Source organism: Felis catus, chromosome D3 (genome assembly GCF_018350175.1).
Source record: "Felis catus isolate Fca126 chromosome D3, F.catus_Fca126_mat1.0, whole genome shotgun sequence".
Classification (NCBI taxonomy): Eukaryota; Metazoa; Chordata; class Mammalia; order Carnivora; family Felidae; genus Felis; species Felis catus.
Window position 1 is genome coordinate 65,914,387 of NC_058379.1, and position 24,026 is coordinate 65,938,412.

The 24,026-nt window shown below is 45.7% G+C and overlaps 1 protein-coding gene across 3 annotated transcripts in view; it reads left to right on the forward strand.

Annotated features, from left to right (window-relative positions):
* Window positions 1-24,026, forward strand: part of SLC14A2 (solute carrier family 14 member 2) — a 500,849-nt gene that overhangs the window by 436,346 nt on the left and 40,477 nt on the right. For 2 of the 3 annotated variants that reach the window (XM_023241947.2, XM_045042185.1), the window contains exons 4-7: window positions 10,988-11,169; window positions 16,838-17,018; window positions 17,999-18,188; window positions 22,603-22,731. In XM_023241947.2, the coding sequence (XP_023097715.2) occupies window positions 11,017-11,169; window positions 16,838-17,018; window positions 17,999-18,188; window positions 22,603-22,731 (653 nt within the window). In that variant the 5' untranslated portion in view covers window positions 10,988-11,016. Of the gene's footprint in view, window positions 1-10,987; window positions 11,170-16,837; window positions 17,019-17,998; window positions 18,189-22,268; window positions 22,391-22,602; window positions 22,732-24,026 lie in introns of those variants that run through there. The other variant, XM_045042187.1, reaches the window with a different exon arrangement.

Here is a 24,026-nt window from a genome sequence, read left to right on the forward strand (position 1 = left end):
CTGCCAATTCCAACTGTATTCCTCTTCTCACTACCCCCACGAAATGTCCCCTTCCACTCTGGGCGGGGCTTCCTCTATTCTGTCTTCTCCAATATGGCACGAACTTATTGTTTGATTACTGATGTTCTTACTAGTGCCCTTCATTCCTGCATACCCCCACCCCCACCCCAGCATCCCACTGACGTTCATAGCATGAGGCTGTCATGACTAAAGCCTCCTAACCTTGACTCACCCCAACATGAATCCATGTTTATGCCCTCTTTGGGGCCATTCACAACAAGGACCCAACCTCACCTCCTCTTTATGGTGTTGTCCGAGCTTACAAAGCAAAGGTGAGTTTTCGATTTAGGTATTTGCAACAATGGGAGGAGCCTCCATTTCCATAGGTGCTACATTTTTATTTCTGAAACTGTGCACCCCTTACAAACTGGCTTTCTCGGGAGCATGCCATGGTTAGGGCCCTGCACAGGTTGCATGGGAAGCTGGGATTTAACTGCCACAGGCCAAGACACATGATGGAAAGGACTGGGGTGTTTGCCATCTCCTTTCATCTGGAGGTAGAGGATGTAAATGGTATTTAATTAAAATAATAAATCTAGCTTTGGTTTCGTTTTGGTTTTGCTGTTGGCAAATCTAATCTGGTTTCACTTGTTTACCGAATGCTTTCACCACTCAGCCAAAGTTCTGAAAAGAATGGAGATTGTGCCCAGGCCCTCTCCTCCTGCTCCCTTCTTGTAGCTCCCCACACCCAGTGCCTTCTCCCCACAAGAGCACTGCCCAGCTAGACCCCTGCCCCTGTGCTTCCCAGAGCTTATGAGTAAAGGAACCACCTGAAGGTCTTATTCAAATGCAAAGTCCGCTTCTGAGAAAGGGCCTAGAACCTGCATTTAGAAATGCAGTGAGGGTCTGTCTGGGTGGCTGTCAGTTGAGCGTCCAACTCTTAATTTCAGCTCAGATCATGCTCTCATGGTTGTGGGATCAAGCCCAGCATTGGGCTTCACGTTGAGTATGGAGCCTGCTTAAGATTCTCTCTCTCTCCCTCTCCCTCTGCCCCTCCCCTGCTCACATGTGCATCCATTCGCATCCTCTGCCCTTCCTTCTCAAAAAAAAAAAAAAAAAAAAAAAAAAAACAAGAAAAGAAAAAAGAAATGTAGCTGATCCTCAGCCTGCACCATGAGTAACAGGGCAATAAAATGTGTTCTGCAAGGTCAGACACCCAAAGGTCCAGGTCATTGCTTCTCAGTCTGGGCTGCACATCAGCATCAGCATCACCTGGAGAGCTCTTAACATTCTCAGTGCCCATGCTGCACCCCAGACCACTCACTGAAGCCACAGTCTCTGGAGGAGGAACCCAGGCATCAGCATTTTTTTAAAGCTGCCAAGAGAAAGATGGTTGTGTGCTGTCAGGGATGAGAATCTGCTCTCAGGGTTGAAAGGAAGGAGCATTCACATCTGGCTGAAGGGAAAGGGAAGGTGCCCTGAAAACAGCATTGCCCCCTATTCGCCCAGTTGTTTTTCCATCATGTGCAGAAAGTGAGGTCATGTTTGAAGACGGAGGGTGACTTGGGGAAGCCAGTGCCTATAATGGCTCCCAAGCACATTACAGAATGCTGAGAAGCCTATCCAAAAGCATGGAGGATGGGGCAGTGGGGTGCTGCACTAGGAGAACCCTGCCCTGGGGCCCCTTTGGCTGCTGCTTAAGACCTGAGACTTAACACCATCCCCTTAACTGCCCTTCTTTACCTGTACCCAACACCACCCCCTCCCCCTTCAGAACACCTCCACTCTGTCTCCAGAAGGCCTTCAGTGTCACTTGACTCTGAGTTGTGCCCAGATTAGAGGCTCCAGGGACAGCGCCTGATGGGATCTGTCCCAATTTCTGCACCCTCCCAGGGACAGCCCTGCCTCCCCACTCTCATCCCTGTCACTTCTAGAAAATAAACATCTGTGCAGGGAAAACATTATCAAGGTTTTACTGAAAAGAAGAGGAGTAGCCCAGGGGCCTAAAGAACATGCCAAACTAAGTCCTTGAAGAGGTTAATTTCGCAAGAACTGTATCCCTGCCAAATGGAAGAACGGGGTTGCATACTGCCCCAGGTTACACATAGGAAGTTCCAGTTTGAGGCCGTGGTTCAGTTCCCAGAAGGAGGCATGTATTTGTACACATGAAACCTAAACTACATAAAGCCAGGCCCCAGGGAGAATGGAGGACGCACTAGCCTCTGAGCTCTGCATGAGGGGAGAGAGACATCCTGGGGGCAGAGCCCCGTGGGATCAGTGATGGTGTTGTGGAAAGAGCCCAGGCCTGAGCATTAGGAGGCAGGGTCAGCCCCAGCCACTGTGTCAATGCCCTGTGTGACTCAGATGAGAACCCTCACTTCTCTGGGCCAGTGAAATAAGAATAACACCACCCTGCCCCTCTCCCCATCATGGGATCATTCAGAGAAACAAATGCAGTTCTGGATAGGAGAGTACTTTGTAGAGTATGAAATATTATGTGCACAGAGAGTTAGAGCAGTGTGGAATTTGCAGAGTTCGGAGTGCATATGTGCATGTGAGTGCACATGTATGAGTATATGTGCACATACATGAGGATTGTGCATATGTATGAGTACAAGTGTGTGTGTGTGTGTGTGTGTGTGTGTGTGTGTGTGTGACTGTTGCACTGGGAAACAGATCCTAACCACTGCACGGGCCAAAGGAGAGGTCAGAGTGTCCCTGGGTCAGGAAAGCACTATAGCAATAATTGGGCTGGGACATGTGGGCAGGATTCAGGGAAGTAATGGAGAACAACACACGAAGAAACAGAATGGAGCCTGAGGCAGCCGTGGGCCCAGAGGAGATCTCCTGCCCAGAACAGGAGTACGTGCTACAGAGAAGCTGGAGATTGGTTCAAGCACAGATGAAGCCCTGCCCCCCACCCCCTGCACCAAAGCAGAACCATGGGAGAGTGAGAACACGGCTACCTTCACCTTCGGTGACACTCACCTCTTCCCCCAAGTAGCCCCCACCTGTGTGGAGACTGGACACGTTGCCCCCCGGGCAGTCTGGGGACACACCTGAAGTAGCCCTCTGCAGACTCAGAATGTCTTCCTAGCAATTCTGTTTTAAAATAAAAAAGGTAAAAGCGGTAAGCACCCAGTCCCAGCAGCAAGGCCCTTAGACTTGGAGCACCTCAGAAGCTTTCTGAGTAGTGGCAAGACCAAGCCATGTCTTAAGGTATTTCATCCATCACCAGGGGCAAGGTGGAGAGAAGCTGGAGAGCTGCAGTCAGGGAGACTGGCTGAGAGCTGACCTGGACAGAAGAGGACCAGCCCAGAGGGAGAAAACAGACTTACACAGCCAAGGCCCTTGAAGTGAAATTTGATGGCTTAGTAATTGCTGGTTTAGGGATGTGGTGAAGCAGGGGCTCAATACACAGCACATCAGAGGGTCATCCCACTTAAAGAATGTCAGCTGAGAAGGGTACAGTGACCCCCTCAGAATGTCCTTCCAAATGCAAGGAGATCCAGTATCTAAGGAGGAGATCCACGCAGGTCTAGCCTCCTCTCCCAATCCCACTCCGGGCCCTGGTTAGGTCCCCAGCTGCAGGCACCAGCCCTGGCCCCTGCGAGAGAACCCAGAAAATAGAGCCCCCAGTGTGCTGACCACCAGCCATCTCTAACCCCGACAGTCTGCAGATGGGCCAGGGGAGGCTGTGCTCCCTCTTGACTCCCATCCCTCCCAGCCCGACCCCTGGCCCTGTGAGTCAGGCTCCTCTCAGCCCGCATCAGACTCGCTGGGCTGGAGCTGCCAAGAAAAAATCTGAGCCCCCTAATAAGAAGGAGCATTCAGCCAACATCTTACACAAGCCGGCCCTGAGAAAGGCACCTCTCACCTTAGCCCAGCTGCCGGCCAGCCCCTTCTTCTGTTCCCTGCCCTGTCAAGGGACGAGGCCTCTCCTGGCTTGATCCCCTCCTTGGCCTCACTGAGGTATGATCCATGGATCTGTCCTGTCCCCATTCCAGCATCAACTTGGCCCCAGACAGCTGATTTCTCCCTTTCAACAGCTGTCCACGGGGCTCAGAAATCAGCAGAGCCCTGGCCCAGGGACCCAGCCTGACTCAGCAAGGTCCGTTTGGAGTCATGTCTCTGCCTTTGATCCTGCTGTCACTGAGATACACAAGCAAGATGGCAGAGAGTCTGGGGGCTTTGTTGGGTGAACCAAATTAAAGGAAATCCAGAAGTCCGCCCCAGAGAAAGGAAGATGAAGATCAATCTTTGAAGTGCTCTCATGTAGGGAAGGGAGGACATATATCCTGTGCAGATATGAAGGCAGCACTAGAACCAGCACTGGGTGAAACCGCAGGGACTTGACATCAGCTCCATAGACCTAATGGCTTCTAGTATGCAGACATGTTCACAAGGAGAGCACCTGCTTCATGGGATCGTGGGACACCAGCCAACTGTCAGAAGCACTAAAAAGTAGATTCCTTCATTGATTGAGAGAGGTGAAGAATATCCTTTTTGATCCTGAGGTTGTAGATATACACAGAAACTGTTTTCCATAATTGCATCAACTACAAACTCTTGGGAAAAATTAATTCAACAAATATTTTGGAAAACCTGCTAATCACTTTTTCTTCTCTAGAGCTGCTGTGACCTCCATAACTCAGCTTGGGTAGATGATGAATAAACGAGGCCATTTTAGATTCACCCCGGGATGACAACTTCACTGGCATACTTAATCCCAATAGGCCACGGGAAAGGGAGAGAGCCTTGGCTCTGCACTAATTCACACCAACAACTCAAGAAACCCCTCCAGTCATAAGCCCCCATTCTCCCTTGACACCCAGAATGTGCTAGAGAGGACACAGCCCCTCCCCATTGAGCATGGGCATGCTTTGGCATTGCTACCAGGGACAGATAGTCCTTTAGAGAAAAAAGTCAGGTCAAGAATTAAAGTTAGGGGCACCTGGGTGGCCCAGTCGGTCCAGTGTCTGACTTCGGCTCAGGTCATGATCTCACGTTTGTGAGTTCAAGCCCCACATCAGGCTCTGTGCTGACAGCTCAGAGCCTGGAGCCTGCTTCAGATTCTGTATCTCTCCCTCTCTCCCCCTCCCCTGCTCACGCTCTGCCTCTCTCTGTCTCTCAAATATAAATAAATGTTTAAAAATATTTTTTAATTAAAAAATAAAGAATTTCAAAGTTAGTACAATAGAGTCAGACACGTTTTCTAAATATTGCAAGAATTGGGGTCCAAATATAGGGACTGAGAACTCTTCCCAGTCTGGCTTCTGACTCCCTACCTTCCTCTTTCTATTGCCTGCTGACACCCTTCCCCATATTCCAGCAAGGTGTACAACTGGGATTTCCTGGCACAAACCATGGATGTATTTTCTTAGGCATTTCCTTGGCCTTGAGTGTTCTCCTCCCTCTGTCTTGCTCAGCCAAGTCCCCACGTGAAAGCCTGGGCCCCAGTCTTTTCGTGCCCAGGAGCTGCCCTGTGCTCCTACAGCTGGTCCCGCATACCCTCTGCTATTGCCTTTCCTCTGTTCTGAAAGTCTGTTCACTTCTCTCTCCCTGTCTTCCGAAGCCCAAGCCCAAACATGAGCACTGTGCAGGCAGCTCTGATGCTTCTGGGGGAGTCCAAGGACACACAGTAGGTGCGCAACAGAGAGCATTCTTACAAGGAGGATGGAGGAGCTAGTGTTTCGGGAGCCCCCTTGTGGGAACATTCAAGGCCTGGGTTTTGGAGAGACATGAGGCTGATCCAACAGCCCTTTCCGTCCATATTTCTGAGGGAGAAGAGGTGCGGGCAGCCAAGGGGAGCATTTGCACGCCAAGCAGATAATTATGTGTTCTTGGAAGCTGGTTTAATGGACTGGCTCAGAGCTGAGTTGGGAATGGGCTCTGAGGCCTGCCGCCTTCAGACGGGACGTGGCTCAGGCAAGGATTTCACCGTCCAGTTTTAACAAGTGGCCAACGCCTTATGGAAACTTTTGAAAGGCGTTCTGTTTCAGGCCAGCCAGCTTGTACTTCATCTGGTTACTTTACCCATCTTTCCTTCAATTTGAGAGCACAAGAAGAAAGGAAACTAAGAATCACTGAGTGCCTACTACGTGCCAAGAACCAAGTCAGCAATTTCACTGTCCTAAGAGTCCCACATTGCCCTTTGAAGAGGGAGAAACAGAGGCCCATGTAGCCCCTCGCGGCAGAGAAAAGAGTGAAGCTGGGCATCTCAGCTTCTGCAGCCTGTGCTCTTTCCAGACCCAGCGACCTTCTCTTTACAAGGCCATTCTTGCTGCACGTCTCAATCCTACCCCAAAGCCAAAATTCCCCCAGTTGAACAGGATAAACATTCCCATGGCAAAGGAACGCTGTGTTCCCCAGAGGAGATGCAATCACGTTGTTCCTGCTTAGGCTATGTGTGCTTATGAAATAGAACTGGGCTGAGGGCCTGGACATGGGCTGAGGGCAGCCACCCCTCCCCTGAATCCCCCAGCTGTGCCCTGCAAGGCAGTTAGAGTAACAGAAGGGTAGGGAGCCCAGGGTGGAGAGCTGGGTCTAATCTTGACTTTGCAGCAAGCTGCTGGTTTTCCTGGGTCTCTGCTTCCTCTTGCCATTACAAGGCAGTAGCTTGCTTCGAAAAGTGCAGAGTTCAATCCATGTGAGAAATAATTCTTATTTTGCTTTCCTGGGCATTGATTTCTCTATCTGTAGTTGCAAATGTTGTCCACATACAGGAGAGACTCAGAGGTAGAGAAGAAAGTACCTTTTTGGAGATGACTCTGGAGAGAGTACTTCCCTCGTACAATCACTCATTCTTTCCAAAATCATTAGACACATATTGAGGGCTTACTATGTGTCAAGCTCTCTGCCAGGCAGAACAAATACAGAAATCAACAAGATAAAGCCCCTGTTCTTAAAGGACTCCTAATGTGTAAGCCATTTTTTCATCAAAAAAAAAATATGTATATATATATATATATACATATAAGTGTTTGAATTGTCATGGTTAGAAAATAATCCTGAATAGACCCATTCTCCACTCCTGTATACTTAAGCCCTATCACTAAAAAATATTTCCTTGACTATATAATATGCATTGTTCTCATATTTCAAAATTTATTAAATCAGCACACATCTTGCAATTTTGATTGGCTGCATTTTCTACTTGGCGATACACCAAATAATGATCATCTTACAGATGATCACATCTTAGATTTAATGAAATATATTTCATTTCACTTTTCAATTGGGCTTTTAAAGGAATTAACAGCCACTGAATTTAACATAAGGTTTTTCCAGCACATTTCTAGTCCGTCCAGATGTATGGTGTCACACACATCATGTGTCTAGATAACCTGATTGCCCCTCATTTTTTCTTCTGGATGGCTTGGAAGCAATCTCATACCAATGGGCCAGGATGCTGTATCACCTCTTGGCCACCAGAGGGAGAGAGCACCTTGGTTCTCAGGCTTGCTGGTTTCCCCTCTCTCTTAAACCATTCCAGCATGCCCCCTCCAGGGCAATCTGAAACACACTCAAACTCCACCTGCAAGGTCAGAATAGAGGAAAGGGCCCTCTTCCAGAGCAATGGCAGTCAGAAAGAGGAATTAGTTCTGAATCATGTTTGCAAACCTACAATAAAAATCAGCTATGGTTTAAATGAGCAACTCTGGGGAATGAGGACACGTGTTAGACATGGCAGAGTTCTTGCCACAAAAAATGCAGAGCTGATGAGTGGCCCCCTGCCCTTCTTAAACCATTCAAGACTCAGGATACTTGTAAAGTTGTGCAAGGAAGTTTTCCCACTCCAGCAATCACCTGTAGCCTTCTATTCTTCCTCCTTTTCTTCCTCCCCTTCTTCCTTCCCTCATTTAACTATTTATTGAACATTTGCTATGTGCCAGGCACTTAGCTAGGAGCTAAGATTAGAATACAGCAGTAAACAGAACAAAAAAGGTCACTGTCCTCATGTATCTTAAGTTCTGGTGGGGAGACATACACTATAAAAATAAATCTATCATCATTTGGTACAAAAAAAAAAATGCTATAAGGAAAGACATTAGGTCCCATGAGAGTATGATAGGAGAACATGGTCAGGAGCTGATCTGGGCAGTCTTCTCTGATGAGTGGTAATGGAGACAATGCTTGAGGGAAGAAGAGGAGTTTCTAGGTAACTAGCAAGGGAGAGCCCATCTGGGCACACAGACCAGCATTTGCAGAGGCCCTGAGGTGGAAAGTGTTCAACACTTAGGCACTGAAAGGAGGCAAGTGTGGAACTTAGAGACAAGGGGCAGGAGAAACCCAGGGTGGGCTAAAACATAACAGGAACATGGTGGTACAGAGCTCTGTGTGCATGTTTAAGATGCATTTTTCCATCAGTAGCCATTGATGGGATTGAAGCAGGGAACAGACATGAGCAAAGTTGAGTATTGATATGACAGCACTGGTGGCCCTGTGGAGCATGGCGTGAAGGAGAAATCTGAGAAGTGAGGTGTCCGATTGGGAGTTACTGGAGCAGTGGCAAGAGGTGATGGCAGCCAAATGGTGACAGTGGGCATCCAGGTGTATTTTAGAGGTAGTATTACTGGATTGGGGGAGGCTAGAGGGGGCATTATAAGGAGTAGCTTGGAATGGAGAGAGGACTCTTCCTGGGACAGGCACCTTTCAGAGAGGACAGGATCTGAGAAGGAAACATTATGAGCTGTTTCAGTGCATTAACTTTATGCTATTTCTGGAACATCCATATGCAAGTGTAAAGTAGACAATTAAATCTGTGAATCCAATGCTCAGAACTGGGCTGGAAATATTAGATTTGGGAGTCATAGGTACACAGATGGAGGATAAAGCCACAGTGAGAGCTGACGTCAGCTGGGTAGGAGCATCAGTAAAGAGAAAATGGTCCAGAACAGAGCTCAACAGAATGCTTATATTTACAGGAGGAGCCAGCCAAGGACAGTGTGAAAGAGCAGCTAGAGAGAGGATCAATGTAAATGCCAAAAGAGGAGAGTGTGTCAAGGAGGGATGGTCAGCTGTGTGGATGCCCTGAGCTGTCTGATGAGATGAAGACCAAAGCATGTTTCAGATTTGCCAACATGGAGGTCTTACAGCAGGGGCAGTAGCAGCAGAAACCAGCCTGGGCTGGCCAAAGACGGAAAGGGGAGTGCCAGGAGTCCGCCCAAGAGGATGGCAAGCATAAATCTAAAGTGACGGCAGCCGACCCAGTTATGCAGCTTTTCTCAGGCAATGTTCAGTTGCTTGATGAAAGCCTAGAAGAGATGGAGTGTTGGGTTTAGCCTGGCCGGGATTTCACCACGCAAGCATGAGAGAGGGATTGGGGAGGGCAGAGCAAGGGTGTTGAGAGAAGTAAAGTGACTGCTCCAAAGTCTAAGTTGGTTAAGGAGGGCAGGGGAGGTAGGGAGCTGGTGGAGCTAAGGGACTGGAGGTCTCCCAGAAGTGAAAGCGCTGTCAGTGGACGCACTTGAGCAGGTGAGCCTGAAGTCCAAAGGAGAGCATCAGACTCTGGAGATTTCATAGTTTGTGTAAGACCAAGTCCACGTGGTGACTGTGGAAATTAGTGGCTGAAAAGAAGAGGTAGAGAGAGTCACTAGAAATGAGGAACACAAGGGTCTGTGAAGTCAGAGAATGCAGTGATGACTTAATGTCAAAGAGATCAATCTCAATCAATGTACAGACATTGAAGTTACTGAAAATTATTGGAGTAGAGATGAAGATAACTAGAAAGGAGCCCCTCAAGTCTTCACTGAAGGAGTGAATGACCAGGAAGTCAGTAACACAGCAGTGAGCAGTGAGAGGGATAGTGTAAGCCTCAAAAAAGAGGGCTTTCTGCACCAGCGAAGTGAGCAGTGGTCTGGAAGCAACAGGGAAGAACAAGAAATCCTTTCATTGGGAGTAGGAAATAGCCCAGGGAAATGGCACTAATGCAAGTAGAGGAAGGGGTCTGGCTCCCCTTTGGAAGAGAACTCTGCATCATTTATCTGGGTCTGCAGTGCTAAGTGTGAGGAACACCAGCACCCATGCTAGGGATCTGCAGACCCCGTCCTAAGATACACTGTCTTGCAACTCAGGGGAGGCAGGGTGGAGCCATGGGGAGAAGTCTAGATCATACTGAGAGGGGACTGTGCAGATCCAAAGCCACCTGTCATAGGAACAGTAAAGTAAGTGAAGACATAACTGAGCCAGGGGAAGACAAAGAAGAACAGAACGGCTAAGGTGGCTTGAAGAGGAAGGAGAGAAGCACGCACTACCAGCGGGCAGCCACAGTAAGCCAGGAAACTGAGGACCGCAGGCAGAAGTTACTCCACCAGCTAGTCCTGGCATAAACCCTGGCCCCGGTAGTGAAGGGAAAAGGAGTCCCACGTGGAGGGGGAAGGACCTCCAGCCTGGTGCACACAGCTTCTAGTAGATGTTACCAGAACTGCTGCTGCTTCTTTGAACTGTTCCTGGGGAAGGAAAAGGAGGAAGAAGCTGGAAAGGCTGGAAAGGGCACTGACAGCAGAGGGAAGAGAGGAGGGACTAGAGGTCAACCATAATCAACATAAGCTCCTTAGCAAGTAAGAAAAGGAGTCGTCCTTAGATCCCCACTCAGTTAGAAGCCCCAGATCTATGTGTGCATATCAAAGAGAAAGTATTTTTACAACTACAGCAGTGAGATAGTACTATGGATAATATAAAAGGTAGAGAAAAAATATTTCAGTGATCAGGAAAAAAAAAGAGAGGCATCTATTCTAACTGGGTGGTCAGGGAAATCTTCACGGCAGAAATGGACTTTCCTCTGGACTTGGAAGAATGGGGGGATTTTGAAAGATAAGGCCACAATGGTGGAGGAGTGGCCCCAGGGCTCTCTGACAGCACTCTACTGCAAGAGTCATGTATCAGGACCGACTGCATGCCTCCTGCAGCCTCCCTGCAGCCTCAGCCAAGTCCCCCTGGGCCCCATCCTGACTCACTGTTCTCCCCCTTTCCTTTCCGCTTGCAGGACCTAGGAGCGACCGCCCCCTGAAGGAAATGTCTGACACTCATCACAGCAGCCCTCTCCTGACAGAGCCTCTTTCCAGCAGATACAAACTGTATGAGTCAGAGTTTACCAGCCCTAGCTGGCCCTCAAGCCCCCAGGATACACACCCAGCCCTGCCCCTCCTGGAAATGCCTGAAGAAAAGGTGAGGAGTGTCCCTCCCAGGATATTTCACAGGTGGAGGGAAGGGGAGGAAGGGTGATGAAAGATGCTGCTCTCCCAGCTGCCCAGTGCACGGGTTGCATAATGCCATGGAAGGGTCAGTGGCCGGGGAGGCTCTGCCCCAGTCAACGCAGGGTTCCACCCCCTGGTTGGTCCCAGTGAGTCTAAGATAGAAAATGTGTTTCTGTGTGCAACATGATTTTAGAGGCAGGCGGGGAATGCACAGTCACACACCAGTCTTCCAACCAGTCCCCAAAATCTTTCCCCTTAGACCTGCTCCCTTGAATTACCTTATTGTCTCCCAAAGTAAAGCCTGTGTTCAAATGCTAGCTTTCAACACTCCTTGAACTGATAGAGTGGAGAGGGATCCAGGACCACTAACGTTTGGGTTTTTTTTTTAATGAGATACAATTTACATGCCATAAAATTCACCCCTTTAAAGTATACATTTCACTGATTTTTAGCATAATTACAAAGTTTGCCAACATCACCACAACTGAACTCCAGAATATTTTCATCACCTTGAAAAGAAACCCAATACTCATTAGCAGTCACTCCGCATTCCACCGGGCCACCACCAATCTACCTTGTGTCCCTGTGGACTTGCCCATTCCGTATGTATGATGTAAATGGAATCATATAACATATGGCCTTTTGTGAAATGCTTGTGTCATTTAGCATAATGCTTTCAGGTGCATCCTTATTGTAGCATGACTCGGTACATCATTTCTTTTTATGACCCAACAATATTTCATGGTATGAGTGTACCATGGCCTACTTACCCATTCATCCATTGATTGACACTGGGTTGTTTCTTTTTGCCTGTTATAAAAAACAAAACAAAACAAAACAAAAAAACAATGCTACTGTGAACATTTGTGTCGAAGTTTTCGTGCAGACATATGTTTTTCTTCTTCTTGGGTATATATCCAGAAGTGGAATTTCTGGGTCATATGGTAAATCTATGTTTAACATTTTAAGGAGCTGCCAAACTGTTTTCCAAAGTAGCTGCATCAGGTGTACATTCTCTCCAGCCAGGTATACATTGTTCCAGTCTACCTCCTTGTCAAAACTCGTTACGGTCTGTCTTTTTTATTACAGCCTGGGTGGATGTGAACTGACATCTCACTGTGATTTTGATTAGTATTTCCCTAATGTCAAATTGATGTTGAACATCTTTTCATGTGCTTAATGACCACTTACATACCGTCTTCAGAAAAATGTCTTTTCAAATCCTTTCCCCATCTTTCAATTGGGTTATTTGTCTTTTTATTGTGGAGTTGTAATAGTTCTTCATATATTCTGGATATTAGGCCCTTGCCAATTGTATGATTCACAAATAATTTCTCCCACTTTATAGGTCTTTTCACTATCTTGATAGTGTCCTTAGAAGCACAGAATTTGTGATTTTAAGTCCAATTTATCTCTCTTGTCTTTGATTGCTTATGTATTTGGTGTCATATCTAAGAAACCATTTTCTTATCCAAGTCACAAAGATTTACTCCTATGTTTTTATCTAACAGTTTTATAATTTTAGCACTTACAGGTAAGTCTTTTCTCCATTTTGAGTTAATTTTTGTATAAGGCATTAAGTAGGGGTCCAATTATCCAGTTGTCCCAACACCATTTATTGAAAAGGCTATTCTTTCTCCATTGAACTGTTTTGACACTCATCAAAAATCAATGGACCGTAGGTGTATGTGTTTATCTCTAGACTCTCAATTTTATTTAACTGATTTATATACCTATCCTTATGCGAGTACCATGCTATCTTGATTACGGTAGCTTTGTAGTAAGTTTTGAAATCAAGCAAGATTGTTTTATCTGTTCTCAGACCCCTGAATTTCTATATTAATTTTAGGATCTGACTTTGAATTTCTGAAAAAAAAATGAAACTCGGATTTTGGTAGAGATTGTATTAAATCTATAGACCAATTTAAGGAGTATTGCCATTTTTAACAAGAGTAAGTCTTCCAATCCATGGACACAGGATATATTTCCATTTACTTAAGTCTTTAATTCCTTTTGATTTTTTGTAGTTTTTAGTATTAAAAAACTTGTATAAAACCTTTAGTTTTAGGATATAAAGCCTTTCTTGTTAAATTTATTCCAAAATATTTTATTCTTTTTCATACTATCATAAATAGAATTTTCTTCACAATATTCTTGGATTGTTCCTTGCTCATATATAAAAATAAAGTTGATTTTTGTATATTGATCTTCTATCCAGCAAATTTGCTGAACTTGTCCATTAACTTTAATAGGTTTGGTGGGGGGCGGGGAGGTGGTTGAAGATTTTTTAATGAGTTTCTATACAGCAGAATGTCCCATCTGCAAATGGAGAGATTTTAAATCCTTTCTTTCTAATCTGGGTCCCTTTTGGTCTGTTTTTTTCTTATCTAATTGATCTGGCCAAAACTTGCAGTACATTATTAAATCGAAGTGACAAGAGAACCAACATCATTGTCTCATTCCTGATCTTAAAGGGAAAGCATCCCATCTTTCACCGTTATATATAATATTAACTGTGGGTTTTTAGTAGATATCCTTTATTAAGTTGAGAAATTTCCTTTCTATTCCTGGTTTTTTTAATGTTTTTATCAGGAAAGGTTGTTGAATTTTTCAAGTGGTTTTTCTGTGTCTATTGAAACAATCATGTGGGTTTTTTTCTTTTATTCTTTCAATAGTAATAATTATTGATTGATTTTTTTATACATTGAAACAGTCTTGAATTCTGAGAATAAATCCCACTTGGCCATCATTCTTTTTATATGTTACTGAATCTGGCTTGGTAGTGTTTTGTTGAGAATTTTTGCATCTATATTTATAAAGCAGATTGATCTGTAATTTTCTTTTTTGTGATGTCTTTGTCTGGCTTTGGTGTTAGGGTAATACTAATACTAGCTTCACAGAATGTGATAAGAAGTATTGCCTTCTCTTCTGTTTTTTGAAAAATACTGTTATTAATTCTTTAAAGATTTGGTAGAATGTACAGCCATCTGAACTTGGGCTTTTCTTTGTGGGAAGTGTTTTGTTTGTTGTTTTTGGTTTTGCTTTACTAATATAATTTACTTTGTTATAAGTCAGCTCAGATTTTTCTGTTTCTTCTTGAGTCAGTTTGGTAGTTTTTGCCTTTCTAGGAATGTATCCAGTTCATCTAGGTTATCTGATTTGTTAGCACACAATTATTCATTTCTTTAGAATCCATTTCTTTATAACATTTTTAATTTTTTTAATGTTTATTTATTTTGAAACAGGGAGAGAGTGTGTGAGAGGGGGAGGGGCAGAGAGAGCGGGAGACACAGAGAATCTCAAGCAGGCTCCTCACTGTCAGCGCAGAGCCTGATGCGAGGCTCAATCCCATGAATCATGAGATCATGACCTGAGCTAAAATCAAGAGTCAAACAACTGCCTGAGCCACCCATGCGCCCCAACCCATTTTATTTCTTGAAGGTTGGTAGTCATGTCTCGTCTCTCATTTCTGATTCTGGTAATTTCAATCTTCTTTTCTTGTCTTGGTCAATCTAGCCAAAAGTTTGTCAATTTTGACCTTTACAAAGAACCATCTTTTAGTTTCAATGATTTTTCTGTATTTTTCATTCTCTATTTCATTTATTTTCTTGATAATCTTTGTTATATCCTTCACTCTACTTGCTTTTGGTTTAGTTCACTGTTATTCTAGTTTCTTAAAGTGGAAGGTTAAGTTGTTGATACAGAATATTTCTCTTTTTAGCACAGGTCTTTATACCTACAATTTCCCTATAACACTGATTTAGCTGCATCCCATAAGTTTTGTTTTCATTCATCTCAGAGTAGCTCCTAATTTCTCTTCTGATTTCCTCTTTGATCCATTGATTATTTAGGAGCGTGTTGTTTAATTGCCACATCATTTCCCAAATTTCCTTCTGCTTTTGATTTCTAAATTCACTCCATTATGGTCAGAGAACATGATTTCAATCCCTTTAAATTTAGTGATACCTTTTTATCGGTAAAAATGTTTTACTTATCCAACTTCAAGCTGTATTACAAAGCTGTAATCATCAAGACAGTATGGTACTGGTACAAGAACAGACACTCAGATCAATGGAACAGAATAGAGAACCCAGAAATGGACCCACAAATGTATAGCCAACTAATCTTTGACAAAGCAGGAAAGAATATCCAATGGAATAAAGACAGTCTCTTCAGCAAGTGGTGCTGGGAAAACTGGACAGCGACATGCAGAAGAATGAATCTGGACCACTTTCTTACACCATGCACAAAAATAAACTCAAAATGGATGAAAGACCTCAATGCAAGACAGGAAGCCATCAAAATCCTCGAGGAGAAAGCAGGCAAAAACCTCTTTGACCTTGGCCGCAGCAGCTTCTTACTCAACATGTCTCTGGAGGCAAGGGAAAAAGGTTTTACTTATCTTATGGCCTAACATATGGTCTATACTGGAGAAGGTTCCATGTGTGCTGTAAAAGAATGTGTATTGCCTTTATAGAGGAGAGAATTTTTGGAGATCCTTACTCCACCGTTTTCATTGATATCCTCAAGACATTTAAGTTTTGATGTAGGAAGGAAGTTGGGGAAATCTATAGACCATCAGCATACAATAGAAGTATAATATGAGCCACACATGTTTGTTCAAATGTCTATTAGCCACATTTTTTAGAAGTAAAAAGAAGCAGTTATTTCATTATATAGTCAGTATAAAGTATCGTTGAGATATTTTACACATTATTTTTTCATAGTAAGTCTTCAGAATATACTTAGAGAACATCTCAATTCAGATTAGCCACATTTTAAGTGTTCAATAGCCACAGCTATTGGCTGTGATATTGGACAGTGTAGTTTAAGAGCAAGCAGTCCTGACCTAGGAGGTCACAGATAGAACCAAAGGCAGATAAACTTGGATGGGGAAGACAATTTACCTTTATTTCACTAACCTCCAATGAACTTTAGTACTTATTTCAATTATAAATATAAATAATGAACTATAACCATATCAGTAGCACCTGAGATTGTTGTCATTGTCACAGATTGGGCTCCCCTAGAAAGCTGACTTTGAGATGGTGATTTTCATGTAAGAAGTTGGATGTGCCTTTGCAGTCAATAGTTGTAGAAGAGGAAGGGCAACAGGATTAGGCGAAGAAGTTGGGCAATAAGGGCCCCAGGTGACCCTATGGACAGCTCTAGATCTCAAGCAGCCCTTTAAAGTTGTCCTGAGTTGGGGTGAAGAGGCCCCACTTATTCACTCACTGCTACTTTGAAATTATAATAGATATTGGACTGGCTGTACCTATATGTAGATCATAGGATTTTTTTTAATATTGTAATAACTGCTTCAGTATAACTGGTTTTCTTTGCTATACTATTTATTTTATCCATTTCCAAACATTATTCTGGAAAGAAGTCCACAGCCTTGCCCAGCTGCCACCAGGGATCCATGGCACAAAAGTCTATGAAACCCAACTGTGAAGAATGTGTAGTGGTCCTAGGAAGAGCTGGCCTGTGTGCAGCACTCTGGACCACAATAGAGAATGGACACATGTCTTATGATCATTTGTCTTTATCAGGACACCTGCCAACCTTCCCTATCCCCAAATGCCCTTGCTCTCAAAAAGCTGTATTATTTGATAGTTTGTCATGACTTCTCTTAAAAGGATCTCCGGTCATCCAATGAAGACAGCCATATTGTGAAAATGGAAAAACTCAGTGAAAGGAGTAAAAGGAGAGAAAGCGGGGCAGCTCATCGGGGCTCTACAGGCTTGGGGGGCATCAGCCTCTTCCAAGCAGTGGGATACCTCACAGGGGACATGAAGGAGTGCAGGAGCTGGCTGAAAGGTAGGCAAAGTCCCAGGAAAGAAGCAGCCGGGCTGGGCCACGGAGACAGCCCTCCCTCAGGCGTGAGTGGAGGAAGCTGCTCCCTCACTCACCCATTGAGAGGACTCCCACAGTTGGAGTACTCCCAACCTGAGTTGACTCTGGATGGGTCCAATGTACCCTGCTAACTTGGAATTCCCATGGAGTTTCAGAATTAAATACACTTCACTAATTTTAGTGCTTTGCAAATTCTTTGCCCCTATGTGGAATAGATACAGGACAACCACTTAGTGGTATATAAGTCATTTCCCAAACAAGCTGTCATTCCTTCCCTTGTTCCATGGCCATTTATTATGTGCCAAGAAAATATTGACATCACCCTCCACCATGTTCCAAGGCTCTTTCTTTCCTTTCAACGTCCTTCTTCTCCTAGTTTACCTCAACTAAATATTGCAACAAACAGCCCTTCCCTCCCCAATCACACCCTCATAGGCTGTCCTGGAAACCAAACCAGAATGTATGTTCCCTCTTCTTGACCTGGCTTCCCCCAGGTCCTAACTCAATACTGGTTCCATAGCTGAGCTAAAGCCATTTCCTTTCCAGCTCCTTTTCTCCAGATGACTTTCTTTGCTGCTCAGATACCAGTTCTCAACTGAGTCATACGGCACAACACAAAAAGAGGGTTTCCCTGCCTCCTCACCCCTTCCCTTGGACCAATAAATTTCCCTTGGAATGCTCCTGAGGCTTCCTTGCCAACCAAGTCGAGGGCTGGAACGGCGTTAAATTGGTCTCAGCACGATGCCTCAGTCTGTACGGCAAAAACTAACACCCACTGTGGACTGATTGCCTAGCCACTCAGAGACTTGGGCTAGGTGCCAGACCAAACGAGAGGAAATGTCCTGGCTCGTGCATCCTTGTTTGCCTTGGTTGCCACGCCAACCAGTGGTCCAGCAGGGAAGCACAACCGGGACTCTGCTGATGGCTCTGCCTGTCTCTTTCAGATAAGCCACTGGCCCTCCAGGTTACAGACTGGGTCCTGAGGGGCACTGCTCAGGTAATGTTTGTCAACAACCCTCTCAGCGGACTCATCATCTTCATAGGGCTTCTGATCCAGAATCCCTGGTGGACGATTGCTGGGGTGTTGGGGGCAGTGGTCTCAACCTTAACTGCCCTCGCCTTGAACCAGGACAGGTGGGTGCCTGTCTGCAGTGGTCGTGGGGTCTTGGGTTAGACAGATAGAGAAGTGTGTCCCTGAGTGATCAGCCAACGTTATCCTACCAACCAGCCCAAGTCTCCTAAAGATTAACCTTGAACAGGTCACTGGAGGTCTCTACAGAATTAAACCACTCCTGTGCTCAAAGCAAGTGACAGCACTAGGCTCCTTTTGACTGTAGATCCTTCTGGAAACATTCCCTATGAGGCGGGTGCAGAGGAACTCTTAAACTGTTCTTCCCTTATGGAACCTACAGTCTGGTTGACTAACAGGCAAGAAATGTCCCAGAATAATATGAGACGGTATATACCGGAGAGCTCAGAGAAGACAGATGTTTCAGAGTGTTTTGGGGTGGGGGTATGAGAGAGGGTGGCCTTTGAGCTGGAAACATGGGATCTGAGAGAGAGGAGGAAGGTAGAGTGGGGAGGGCAGTGTGGAGGTGGGAGACAGCTAGAGGAGGGCCCCTCCAACCCAGTGCAGAGCTGGGAGACAGCTAGAGGAGGCCCCCCCCCCAACCCTGCACTGGTAGCCGCAAAGTCCAGGAACAATAACGAGTAGCATTTTCTGGAACTGGACCATTTTCTCAGACTTTGCCCCATGCTGTTCCAACAGTTCCCAAATTTTCCTGATGGCTAGAGTCACCAGGGCTGGCTATTAAGAAATGTGACTTCTCCACCCGAACGACTTCTGTTCCCTCAAATAGTACCATTCAGTGGGTCGGGGAGGGGATGTTTTTAACAAGATCCTCCTGGATGCTTCTGATCATCAGAGAAGTTTGGGAATGCTCATGTTTTTAGTGTTTTTCAATTTGGGGTCACCAATCCGTTTGTGGATCATGAATCAATTGGCAACAGCATTTTTAAAAATTAAAATAATAAAATAAAATAGATTAGAGTAATTCATGTGTAGGAAATATTTTGTGACATTTTTGTTTCATTAATGTTGGGATGTGTTGTATATGTCGGGGGGTGGGTGAGGTTAGGGAGACTGAGAGAGAGAACTGAGTCATGCTCCTTACCGCGGTATTCCCTCCTTACCGCGGGTTACTGTCAAAAAGATTGAAAAGCACTGTCATGCCTTGTTACATGTGAGTCTTGCCATCACATCACCAGGCAGACAGTGAAGGTAGGAGAAAGACTGGGAGGAGCAGGTATTCACGTAAGGTGCCACAGTCAGTGGGTAGCAGGGCTCGGGCTGCAACACAAAGCCTGCATCTTCTAGGCTGAAGGTCAGTACTGTCCTTGTCATACAGACAGAGTGTAGACAGCAAGGCCAAAGGGCCCCTGGTGAACCCAGGGGATGGGGAGTCATCAGAGTTGGTTGTGTTGTGACCAACATCACACTTCACCCAGGCCTACCTCACATTCCAGATGCCACCAAGGCAAATTTGTGAGTCAGTTTGTCTCCCCTGAGAAGCCATTCATGCACCTCTGAGGTGGCATTAGGGGAGCACTCTGATTCTAGCAAGCCAGGAGGCCATGACAAATTGGATGAAGGAGAGGCTGAATTATTTTGTGTGCAGGTCTGGTGAGTGACATAAAAAATAGGCTCCAGCCAGGATTTTGTGTCTCTCTTTAACCCAGTAGGTTCCCTATTCCTTGTTTCCAGTTACTTGTCATCTCATGGGCGGCTGGCACAGAACTGGCCCCTGACAAGATTAACTCTTGTCTCACTGCTTCATCACTGTTGGGTAAAACACCAGGGGTGAACTCTGTCCAGCCCACCAGCTCCTTAGCTATGTGACCTTGGGCAAGTACTTCCCCTCCTGGCTCCATTGTCCTCATCTGTGAGATCTGCTGCTTACTGGCTCACCTTCAAGGAGCCAAAGCCCCTTCATGCTCTGACTTCCCGCTTGACCATAATCTACTGGTAAATTTGCCAAGCCATTCAGAGAGTTGCTTCATGGACTTCAGTACTATGGAGGAGACACACACCATGCCTGCCTAATCCTCCCAAACATTTTAGTAAGACTAGTGCGTGCCAGTTTGGCTTCCAGAGATTTCTCTGCTGGGGCCCACCACATCTACCACTCAGCATCACACTGTTCCCACCTGAGCATTTTTGCTTCTGCCTGTCTAATCCTACCATTCCTTCAAATCTTCCTCCTACAGGGAGCCACCCCTAATTATCCCAGTGCTCTCTGAACCCTCCCTTCTCACTGGACAACCACAGAACGTACCCTGGTACTATATGGGTTGGCTCTCTAATTATTTTCTGAGTCTTCTCTCCCTGGCTGTGTTCTAAGCATGTTCAGGGCAGGAAGTCCATTTTGAATGTTTCATATTCTACTACTATGTCAAGAAAAGATTCATTGCTGGTAGGTCAGTACCATGTTCTATACCATAGGTTCAAAACTCTAGACACCCTACACAATATCCACACATAAATCCTTTTAAGGAGCCCTGACTTCACCACTGTCCCCAGCAAATCACTGACACAGCTACATGATCTAAACATAACCCCCACCATCCCTCTCTACCACCCCTACTCCCCCAACCCCTGTTCCCCTGACCACCGCTACTTCCTGTCCACCAGTCCTACTCCCCTCCTCCTCCTCCATCAGCCCATGTCCCCCCTTATCCCTGTTACCCTAACCCCACTACCCCAGAGACTGTAGCTCACAGAAAGTAACTCAAGGTCAACAGCACTAATGCTGCAGTCCTGAAGGAATGTGGTCCTAATGAAGATCTTTTTGGCATTGGGGTTAAACCAAGTTTTACATATTTGATAGAGCAGATATAAGGTAATGGGTTTCATTCTGACAACCAAACCCAGAAGCCACCAAAGTTTTGGTAGAGAAGTGTTCTGGGAGGGGACTTCCACAGAGAGGGGTTCTAATTTTGTCTCCCCTGGGCTCCCTTGTTTGATTCCTGCTATGCCCACTGCACCCTGCCACTGGGACTACAGGACAGCCCCCAGTATGGGTCCGCCGTTTTTTTCTCAGCTTGCCTGAAGCAACTAGTATTAAAACCAAAAAAGTACTAAATCCTAACACTGAACAGAAATGGGAAAATACAGATAAAATGCACACACACACACAGACTTAGAACTAATTATTTTCCCAAAACATGGGTTTCTGCTTTTTAGGTAGATTTTCTAGTCCCAAGGAGATAGATTCCAAACCCCAGCGGTCTTCCCTCCCAGCCACTCTTCCACCCACCTCGTCCTCCCCACCCCCTACCCCAACCCCCGTCTCCAACTGCCCCATATGTTTATGGCCTCGGGAGCAGCCAGCCCTCTAACCAGTGTCCCATACAAGTGTCCCCACACAGTGCCATGTGTTCAGCTTTTCTTGTTGGAAGCTGTCTAGAGATACCTCCTCCCACCCTCCAGCTGCTCCCACTCTCCTCAGTCTAGCTGAGCTAATCTCCTGGCCACTCCAGAGCTGAAAGCTCCCCTCATTCCAGACCCAAGCCATGGCCTCTGCCAGGCAGGAGCCATCCTCTAGCCAGAACGCCCTTCTTCCCTCCTTATGCTTCTGGATGCCCTTGCTGGGCAAAGACAATCAGTCTGTGAAAAGCTTTAGCATGTACACACACCCATTCAACAACCAAGCAAGGCCTAGAGCCCTCTGTGCACCAGACGCTGTTTTCTGTTACACTGATGTCAGACAGACAAGTTCCAGCCTGGACAACTTACAGTCAAGGGCAGGACAGAGCACAGTACACAAACCTCATGCTCTGGCAGGGGTCTTGCAGTGATTTGCCCAGTCCCTCCTTCACCCTGTTCCCCATCCCCCAGCCAGCTGAGCCATGGGAAGGGTCAAGGGCAGGATTTATTAGCATCAGGGAGAGAAGTTTAGGAGCACATAGCCTTCCCTGATGAAACAAAAAGAAAGGATAGACTCAAGCTTGGATTCTCCCCACCTCTGGGCCCCTCCCTATCCTGCTGTGGGGAGAGGCTTTTGTGCATCCCCAGCGGGTTCAGCTTGTCCACTCTGGGACACAGGCCAACTGCAACAATTACAGCTTCACACAATGCAGTCAGATGCACTCTCTCCTCCCCCTTCTCTCCCACCCCTCCTCCCTGTCTCCTACACACACACACACACACACACACACACACACACACACTTTCCCTGGTGTCATAACTCAGGTTTCTATTAGATCTCTCACTAAACTTAGCAGTCTGAGACCCCCTGAGAAGCCAAGAGGGAGCTTAGACACAGTGAGAAGACAAAGTGCGTACTTTAATTCTAGAACGGCAAGGTAACCAGGGCCGTGTGTGTGTGTGTGTGTGTGTGTGCATGTGTGTGTGTGTCAGATCTAGGAAGGCACTAGCAGCTGTGTGACTGCCCAACACTCAGGAGTAAGCTGACTTTCTTCTGGGAGTACCAGGGAGGGCCCTACAAGCCCCACCAAATTCAAATGCAATGTAACTGCCCCCACCCAGGTCTGCCATCGCCTCAGGCCTCCACGGGTACAACGGAATGCTGGTCGGACTACTGATCGCTGTGTTCTCTGAGAAGTTAGACTATTACTGGTGGCTTCTGTTTCCTGTGACCTTCACAGCCATGACCTGGTGAGATGCCTCCTTCTTTCTGCTCACAGACCCGCAGGGCCCCGTGGTGCTTGCATCTTACACTGGATGGGGACATGTGCCCTCCTGGAGCCTAGTGTCTTCAGAGTCAGGCTGGCTCTGACACGTGGCCACAAGACATGGTGGCGTGGCCACAAGACACGGTGAAAATCCATCAGTTTGATTGCAACACAGCAGATCATTTTTTTATTTTGGAATAACGGGGACCCTTTAGAGCAGCAGTGACCACAGGTGTTTTATTGTGCTAATAATCTTCCTTGAATGTTAGGTTTAATAACAAAAGGTAACATTTATTGAATATTTCCTGCAAGACAAGCCCTGTGCTCAGCCAGGTAGGGTTATTTTTGTCCCCAGTTTACAGAAGAAAAGAACAAGTCATGAAGAGGTTAAGTAACTTGCCCCAGGCCATACTTTTACAAAATTTTTGATGATGAACCCAGAGTCTGCAACTGTTAAACTCCAGGCTACATGGGAATTATCTAAACTGTGGCCTGACCAAGATGGAAAAGCTAAAAACTCACTTGTGATAGAATCAGAACTCTCTTGGAGAAGAATGTCTATAGTGAAAGCATAGGATCTTTGAACAAGAAACATCAGTTGAGATCTTGCTGTACAATCACTTCATTCTGCAAAGGAATAAAAAAGTCAAGAGAAAGGGTCTTGGGAACAAATATTTGTTGAGATGAGGGGTGTGCTGTGGCTCAGCTCACCTGGATCTTGGGCAGGTCTTTGCTACCTGATGCTATCATTCTTATGCATGCCGTCACCAAAGAGCAGGAGCCCAAGGTGACCCATGTCCTCCAGTCTGTGCCCCACAGCTGTGAGACATGCTAACTCATTTTCAACACCTCTAAGAAGTACATATCTTTCTTAGATTTCTGGAGTCACTAAAACAGTTAAAGTACTAATTTATTAAGTTTCAGTTTATTACTTTTTAGCAGTGCTTGTAAATAAATTACTACATTAAGCATTTGGGGAAATTTATGTTTCTTCTCAGGGTTTCTGTGTTTCTGAATCCATTGGGACAAAAACTATAGCAGTCATTTCTATGGGGATTTCCTCAATGCCCCGCACCTGCCCCCATGTAAGGCATAGGAGACCCTGTCTTCATTTGCATACATTTGGTTTATAACAAAAGAGTAAGCCTCTCATGTCAAGATTTGATAACTGCTTTGAAGAAAGCAAAACAGAGCAAGTGGGACAGAGAGGGATTCCAGACGTGAGTGGTCAGGGAAGGCTACTTTCAGGAAGGAGCATTCATGCTTTCCCTTAAATGA